Source organism: Gossypium arboreum, chromosome 9 (assembly GCF_025698485.1).
Source record: "Gossypium arboreum isolate Shixiya-1 chromosome 9, ASM2569848v2, whole genome shotgun sequence".
NCBI lineage: Eukaryota > Viridiplantae > Streptophyta > Magnoliopsida > Malvales > Malvaceae > Gossypium > Gossypium arboreum.
In genome coordinates this window covers 59081759-59091363 of record NC_069078.1, presented here as the reverse complement: position 1 = coordinate 59091363, position 9605 = coordinate 59081759, and the positions used below count along the sequence as shown (strand labels likewise).

At 32.7% G+C, this 9605-nt stretch overlaps 1 protein-coding gene across 1 annotated transcript; it reads right to left on the bottom strand.

Moving 5' to 3' along the window:
• Positions 1-6338: 6338 nt before the first annotated feature.
• Positions 6339-9118, bottom strand: LOC108454568 (probable peroxygenase 3). Its single transcript, XM_017753070.2, has 7 exons — positions 8951-9118; positions 8701-8850; positions 8532-8617; positions 7343-7437; positions 7128-7253; positions 6883-7042; positions 6339-6652 (listed from the first exon to the last, which is right to left on the bottom strand). The coding sequence occupies exons 1-6, from the start codon at positions 9036-9038 to the stop codon at positions 6889-6891; spliced, it is 699 nt and encodes a 232-aa protein (XP_017608559.1). The 5' UTR covers positions 9039-9118; the 3' UTR covers positions 6339-6652; positions 6883-6888.
• Positions 9119-9605: the final 487 nt, after the last annotated feature.

Here is a 9605-nt window from a genome sequence, read left to right as displayed (position 1 = left end):
ACATACATGCCTATGCTTGTACTTCAGTACCCTGAATTGCACATACGTGCCCATGTTTGTACTTCGATACCCCTGAATTGCACATACGTGCCCCTATTTGTACTTCGGTACCCCTGAATGCACTTTAGTGCCCTTTTTTATGCTCTGGTATCTTTGAATCAAATAGTATATGAATTGTATTTAATTAATTTAGATTAAATGATATACTATGTTCTTATTAAGCTCTATTAGCTTATCTGTTCTTGTGGATAGTTTTGTAGATCATTCTTGCTGACATTTTGGGATAGATCAAACCAACGGCTCAAATTATCCATTGGAGTTGGTAGTTTTTTTTTTTTGTATCTCCTAGGGTAGTAGCATGTATAAACTTAGGTAGTTGGAAATTGTGGCTGGAATATGTTGGATGTTTTAGAATGACCTTTTGATGAATATGTAACTAGTAGTTAAATGTGTTTGTGCTTTGGTGTCATGTATGCATAATAGGTTATAATTTTTTCTTTAAGAGATATTTTTGGTCACTTTTATAATAAATGTGAATGACTTAATGGTATGTTTTGAATTGGTATGCTCATGGCCAAGATATGGCATGTTTTGAAAAGTATTGAATTAGATCTTTATGTTTGGAATTAGGTAAACTTGACATGATTAAGTAAGTTTTAATGATTGCTTTTGAGGTGCCTTTGATTGACATATTGGTTAGTTAAAATATGACTTTTGGAATGACTTATATATGCATATTTTAGGTATGTTTTGATGCTTTGTAAGTGTGCACCAATTGTTCAAATGATTATACATGTTATAGTGTAACACCCCGTACCCGAGACCGTTGCCGGAGTCGAACACGAGGTGCAAACAGACTTAATTCATTTATTTACACGTCCATTTTAAAATTTCCAGACAAGCTGGCTAACTACGTCACTGTCACCTTAAAAATCATATCTCAAGTTCCAAAACTCGAAAACCAGTTCTGTAAATTTTTCCTAAAACTAGACTCATATTTCCATCTAAAAATTTTTTTTCTAGAATTTTTGGTCGAGCCAATTAGTACAGTTTATTAGTTAAAGTCTCCCCTATTTTAGGGTTCGACTACTCTGACCTTTATGCATTATGACTTAGATATCTCCCTGTACAGGGCTTCAATACTTATGCCGTTTGTTTCTAAAGAAACTAGACTCGAAAAGGAATCTATACATATATGGTATGACTTCTAATTATCTCTGGTTAATTTATAATGAATTTCCAAAGTCAGAATAGGGGATCCAAAGTTTGCTCTGGCCCTGTTTCACGAAAACTTAAACATCTCATAAAATACGGCTCATATGATTGTTTTGTTACTTTCATATGAAAATAGATTCATCAAGGTTCGATTAAATAATTTATTCACAATTTAATTCTATTCCTACTATTTTTAGTGATTTTTCAATTTCACATCACTGCTGCTGTCGGTATCTATTTTTAAGGTAGACTTTACCTATTTCATAATTTCCATGATTCAACTAGCCCTTTAACATACATAGCACAAAAATATGATCGTGATTAACCATTCCAATGGCTAATCATTGCCAAGCATTTCCACACCTCTCAATAACCATATATATACAAAATGATTATAACGCTATGCTCAAAATATATAAACCATTTTCGCATGGCTATCCAAATATATACAATACCAAAGTACTTGACTAAAAACAAAAGCGCAGCCCTATACATGCCATTATCAGAGTTCAACTAAAAGAGTACCAAAAGGGCTTTGATAGTGTGGGCGACTTCGACTTTGACACTCCCGAGTCCGATAGCTGACGAACCAAAATCTATAAAATAGAGAATCAAAGAAACGGAATAAGCATTTAATGCTTAGTAAATTTTGAGCAATGAAATTAGGCACAACTGAAGTATAGCATTCATATGACTAAACGAATAATTTCATATACACATATTCTCACAACCAAACCTACTTCACATTTCCAACCCTTATATTCATACATAAGAAATCAACTTGACTAAAGGCCGGAAGCTTGTTAATCGATTGAGCGAATGCTATTTAAAAGGAATCAATTATTCCAATGCATATACAAAACATACCTCAACGTTGGGGTTTTACGAGCGTATTAATTGAAATTATTACAGCAAGATTGCTCATTCCCAAACCAAGTACCTTCTGGATTTAGCCGGATATAGCTACTCGCTCAAATGCCTTCGGGACTTAGCCCGGATATAGTAACTCGCACAAATGCCTTCGGGACTTAGCCCGGATATAGTAACTAGCACAAATGCCTTCGGGACTTAGCCCAGATATAGTAACTCGCACAAATGCCTTCGGGGCTTAGCCCGGAATTAGTCACTAGCACAAATGCCTTCGGGACTTAGCCCGGTTATCATCCGAATATTCATGCACATATCAATAAATCATGACACATCTATATTTCATTTTCATAACTAGAATTCAAACACAAGTCACTTATCAAGCATTATCATTTTCGGCTCAATAGCTACATACAATGAACATGATTTTGATTTGCTCATAACATGATCTAATCGAATCATAATCTAAGTTCCATTACTCGAAAACTTACCTCGGATGTTGTCGAACGATTTCAACGGCTATTCGATTACCTTTTCCTTTCCTTTATCGGATTTAGTTCCCCTTTGTTCTTGAGCTTAATTTAACAAATAAATTGATTTAATCATTTTGAACATCAAAGAGAAACTCAAGGTACTTAGCCCATGTATATTAGGCATTAGAGTCATATATGTATGAAATCATGAATCAAATTCAACATATTTGCCAATATTCCCCTTTAGCCGATTTTCTAAGTCAAGATAAAGCCATCAATATGCTTACCTATAGCCGAACGTACACATCAACCTATGTATTCATTCATGTGGCCGAATATGCATGTCTATGTTGTGGCCGATTGTATACTTAATACATTCTACAAATATGGTCACTTGTATTGACTAAATACCATTTTGTTTCAAGTTCAAAACTCGGCTAATACACATATATACACTAGTAATCAAATACTAACATTTGCACTTCACCTTAATAGCTAGCTTAGCAAACCTTAATTTAACATATAATTGTGCATAACACAATTAAGGTATCCTCTCCATTCCATCAATTCAAAACACATACATTACTCAATAATGTTCAAAATCATATTCGGCCTTAGTACATAACTTGCTAGTCGATTTTTCTCCATCTAGCAACCAATGCACATATGTGCTCATTTGTTAGACTCTACTTCATCTAACTACTAACCCCTTTTTTTTTTCATCCAAATAACATGAACAACAACCATATTTCTCTTCTACTTCCTACCATGGCCGAATGCTCAAGACACCATACCATGATTTTCATAATTTTGACATGGGTTACTAAAATAACTTGATACCTCATCAACACAACATCAACACCAAGCAATAATGACAACATCCATGGCCGAGTATCATCTCCATCAAATAGCAAAAAGAATTTAAACCATGGGCTAGGTAGAATTCAAACTAACATCTAAAAATATGCATGAATTTCATGGAATAACATCAAACATACCTTAACCTAGTTACAAGCATGGCCGAACCTCTTCAACCTTTCTTCCTTTCTTTCCTTTGATTTTTCGGTCAAGAAGAGCAAAATGAGAACTTTTTCTCCTTTTTTTTTTTTCATCACCCATGCTCCTTATTTTATTATTCCTAACATAAAACACTAACATAAAATGTTTATAATACCTTTTAACCCATAGCATGGCCGGCCACTAGTTCAAATTTTGGGTAATTTGAAATGCAAACCCATCATCTTTATAACATGCATTAATAGGCCACTTACATTTGCCTAGCACATTTCTAAATTTTCTCACATAAGTCCTATTAACTGAATTCACATGCAATAGACTAAATCGAAGCTTAAAACTTTCACACATTCATATTCACATATTCTAGACAATAAATATCACATTCAAATACTTCAGTGACTCGGTTTAGCGGTCCCGAAACCACTTCCCGACTAGGGTCAATTTAGGGCTGTCACATATAGTGTTAACTATGGCTTGTTTTTTGTGCATTTTAGGTTCACACGACCAGAGACACAGATGCGTGACTCAACTATGTGTGACACATGGCTTGGCGACATAGCCGTGTGTTTCCTGAAGGTTCTTTTATATGCAAGTCAGCAAGTTACATGGACTAGCATACGGGTATGTGGGGCAATTTTGAGAGTTACACGGCCTGACACATGGATGTGTGACGGCTGTGTGTCCCTAGTTCAAAGGTTACATGATTTGAGACATGGGCGTGTAACTTAGCCGTGTGAGGCACACAGTTGTGTGACCCATATATTCAAATTTTTGTATCTTTTTCTTAGACTTTCCGAATGATTTCAGTTTAGTCCCAATTTGTTTCTAAGGTATATTTGAGGCCTTGAGGGCTCGATTTAGGGACAATATGTATGTAAATGAATGTTTATTATTATGTTTATGATAATGTATGAAATGTGTGTTTAAATTTTCTGTTTGTACGGTAATGCTTTGTAACCCTATTTTGGCTACGGATACAAGTTAGGGGTGTTACAGATGCATGGTCAATCTTGGTAAGTTACATTGGCATGCAGTGAAGTGAATTATCAAATATTTGTAGGGTACTTCTAACATTTCTTAGAGTTCAAAAGAAATCAAAAGGGTTTAGTCGGATATGTCGATTCTGATTATGCAGGAGACTTAGATCGAAAAAGGTCTCTTACAAGTTGCTTATTTGCTTTTGGGAATTGTGCAATTAGTTGGAAAGAGACACTTAAAGCTACAATAGCTTTGTCGACTACTAAAGCGGAATACATGGAGATCACAAAAGCAGTAAAGAAGTAATTTGGTTAAGGAGCCTGTTTAGTGAACTGGTAAGTGAAAAAAGGGCAATTGTCGTATATTGTGATAGTCAATGTGTCATACATCTCACCAAAGATCAAATGCATTATGAAAGGACGAAGCACATGGACATTCGTTATCACTTTGTTCGATAGGTGATCATTCAAGGGGATGTTCAGATTCTTAAAATTGGCATATAACACAATCCAACCGACATGTTGATAAAGAACCTTCCAGTTTCAAAGTTCGAGCATTGCTTGGACTTGGTGAGTAACCAATAAAGATCAAATTAGGCCCATAATAGGGCTTGGCAAGGGAGTTAGTCCAAATAAGAGTCAATGTAGAGATTTGTGGGAGAATGCCTCTTATTTTGACCAAACAGTACGTGACGTCCCAGCGAACAACACTTTTTCATCTCTACGACACGATGGTCATCTCGTCCCGACGAGCAACAAAACTTTGTCCCAACGATACAATGATCCATCAAGTCCCGACGACATATCAAGCCACGTCACGACGTGGCAACGTACAGTCCAAGTTTTCTTGGCTTTCTTCTCCTAATCAAATTCTGTTTTTTAGTTTCCCACTTAAACTTTGATTAACTTAGGGTTGTTGTAGTCATATATGCTATGAATTTCAGCCTATAAATAGGCCTTAATTTCGGGTTTTCCTTTAATTCTCTCCATCTTTTGTACTCTCCTTTATTATAGTGAAATCTCCTTTTGCCTGTGATTTTTCATCCTCTTTTGAGGAAATTTTCCATGTAAAGTTTGTGTGTTCAATCTTCTTGATTTTATTACATTTACTTGTTCCTTGCATACACGGATTAATTCCCTATAATGTTGCATTTTTTTTCAAATAAATGTTGCATTTAATAATAAAACATTGTTACCTAAAATTTTTATGGAAACTTTAAAATAAATCCTTATTTGAAATGGAATAAACGTTGCTTTTAAGTTTAGGCAACGACCACACACACAACGGTCACAAAATTATTGCATAAACTCTCATGCAACGAAATTTATTGTTTAAGCAACAATTTAGGGTGTTGCTTAAAGTATTTTCGTTGTGGTACCCATTACCAAGCGAACAACCCTAAGAGACACTCTTAAGATTTAATTCACCAACAACCTTATGAATTAAAAAGACTTGACTCTAATTAATAAACTCAGCCGCACGATTGTTTTAAATTAGATCACTCATTCTAATAATATAATCCAATTTTTTTCTATATCTAACTATGCTAACTTGCTGTAATTATTAGAATAAAGAGACAATTACAAATCTAAGTACTCTAATTAATTAATTATTTTCTAAATACCAAAAAGGGGCTTACTCGGAACAATAATAAATGACAATTTTACCTTTCTCAAATATCAATAAATACGAATAAATAAGAAAAGACTGAAAACTCTTTTAAATCTCACAATTATAATAAAATTCAACTTTTATTTACCATTGGCCAGAAAAATAAACTACTCATAGTTAAGAGAAAGTCAAAATTGTATTAAACAAAGGAAGAAAATAATTCAAGTCTAAGAGACGATACAAAATATAATAATTAAAATGATAAAAATCCTAAAATAAAATAAAACAAAAGATAATAATAACCTAATTAACTAAATCACCTAATATAATAAAATAAAAAAACCCAATACAAAATAACTACTAATCTTATGACATCCATCTTTCTTCAAGTGCGCCAGCCAACTTGTGCTCCATACCAAGTTGAATATTATTTCCCATGCAGTTGCACAAAATTGGCTCAAGTTCTAACATCTTCGTGACATAAATTAAACCTGAAATAAAATTTACTAGAATTAGTAGCCTATCATATCAAATAGTTATTAGAATTAATGATTAAAAGCATACGAATTTTACATGTGCAAACGATTGCACACCCACAAATAAAGCTTTATAAAGGTAGAATTATCTATTCATTGTTCTATCGAAACAATTGTTGTAACATTACTTCTGCAAACAACTTTATTTGATAACAAAAGCAATGCATATATTTTAAACTAGCAACCTGCACTCAGTAAACCTTATTCTTCCCAGCCTTGTTCATTTTGGCAACATACTCGAACAAACTCCCATCAAAACATCCCCTGACAGCTTCTTTTGATAGATAACCATTTTCATCCGTTGCAAGCAGATACAAAAGCATCCATTCTGCCTTTGTCATTAGCCTGCAAACAGTTCAAATATCTCAGGAAACAAAGCATTTATTGGATTAAAAACACGAAATTCAAAGAAAGGGGTGATTGAAAATACCAGCCAATGAAATCATACGAGTTTCGATTAGCCTCAGTCATGTGCCACACTTCTCCGAATGATAACTTGTCGGGCTCAGTTCGAGCATATTTACTGAATATATTCTCAAAGTTCATTGGCATAAACCTGAAAAGATCACATTCATTGCATAACAAAGGTCAAAAGTATTTTGTTTCATAATATTTTTAATGATTCCAATATGATATGCTAATTACCTTCCTTCATTGTCAAATGTCGAAGAATCACTACCATGCTTGCATTTGTGTATTTTATCTATGTATATGGGAAAATATAGATTTGGTAGCCATCCCTGTCAAATTTGTGAAAGCAATATCAATTTTGTATTATTGTATTTTTTTTTTTAAATATCCAGTCTAGTAAGGGGAGAAGCCAGAAACTTTGTCAAGGGAATCGACATAAAATTTAAAATTTTAAAGTGCTAAAGATAAACAAACTTTATTCTAAAAAAGATTATATTATATTATTAATTTTTAAAAAGAACCAAAATTATAATTCTTTTCATTTATTAGGTTTAAAATTAAAATTTAATACTTGAAGAGCACCATTAATTAAATTTTTTCATTTGACCAGTGGGCAAGGCCCTACTTGCCTCTAGTTTTGGCTTTGTATCTGGTGCATATACAAAGATGAGAATATGTGCTTCAAAACTTAACTCGAAAAAAAGTCAAGTCTGAATCCGCTTAAACCTAATTTGATCAAAAAGTAAAAAATATAAACCCAAAACCTCTACTTCAAAAATGGGCTGAAGTTGAACTAATCCGAGATTGGAATCAACCAAACTTGAAAATTTAAAAAAAAAAAAAAAACCAAAAAGCCAAACCCAAGATTGACCCAAGGAAAATTTAATGTTAAAAATAAAATAATTAAATTGTAATTAATTTTATAAAAATATTAATAATTAATTTTATTTCAATGTTTTAGATAAATTAATTAAATATTAATATATTTTATATATATTGAAAGAATAAATTAATTAAAACTTAAAATACTTTAAATTTAAAATGATGTTACCTAAATTTAATTGAACTCGATGGATTGTCACCTCTAAATATAAGTAGAGGGTTATCATCAATTAAATATATGAAATTTTAAAATAAAATAAAATATTGAGACATGAGATGTGGTATCCATATTCAATATTTACAGCTATGTGTATGTTTTATAGAAAGGAACATAGGTGAATTTAAGGGAGGGAGGTAGGGTGTTTGGACCCAAAATGAAAAATTAATATATAGTGAAATTATAATTTGGACTCTTAAAATAAATTTTTTTTAAAATTTAGTCCTCTTAAAATTTGTAAAAAGAAGTAAAATAAAATTTAATTAAATTTCGACTCTCATAGATTTGCCCTGGAAAGGAATACAAGGGAGTAGAATAACTTACCGGGAGAGTTTGATAACTCATTCCCACAGTGATACAGATTGCAATAAAAAGGCTTGAAAATGGATTGAAACCAAGATTTCTCATAGCTGTAGTATACATAAATATTTTTCATAAAAAATGAAAATAAGTTGGAGAAAAAAGATTGGAACTGGAAAAAATATATATTAACCTGTGTAGGTTTCCCAAGGATAAACAATCCCATCTTTATCTTGATCAAAAAAGGAAACATGTTGCTGAAGAACACTCATTCCATGGTTGTCATGCCCTGGTGTTCCATGTGGATGTTCCACATCTGGAGCAGCCAATGCCCTTGCCAAATCTGAACCAACATTTCATATATGTTTGTCAAAAAAAAAAAAAAAACATCATATGGAGCTGTTGGAACAAAGAACAAAGAAAAGAAGAGTATAAAGAATTACAGGGTTTGGGTATATATTCTTCAAGGTCTGCTCTAACCTTCCTTTCACTTGTCAATGGTGCTTTGGGTGCCTCTGTTGCAATATCCATCTTTCTCTAATTGCTATTTTTCTTGCTCTTCTTATATAAACCAAGACACTGTACACCCGCCTGCCCTCCAAATCCAATCCTTTTGATCTGATTTCATCATCATTTCGTTCTTACTATGTTTTATTTTACATGCATTAATCATTATCCATATTGTCTTGTATGCATGAATGTTTTAGTGACAACAATTTGACATGTGTCCAAGTTTTAAATCAATTTGTAATAGTAATAAAGATATTGGTAAAAGAGGCTGATTGAGTTATAGCCCGATTGGCATACGTATTGTTGTCAAGAGGATGTGAGTTTAAGTGCTTTAAAGCGCATTATCCTCCTATTTATGAGTTGGGGAGGGACTATAAATAATTCTAGACATCATATAAAAAAGAGCTGATGTAATTAGAATTTATAATGAAATTATTCAAAAAAAAAAAACTCAAATTTTTCTCAATTTCGATATTAAAAACTTAAAAGGAATGTAGTCTCATTAGCTATCCTCAATTAAATCTTAATTTAAATAAAAAATATACTCATTTAACACGAATGGAAAACATATTATCTTCGTCTCAACTC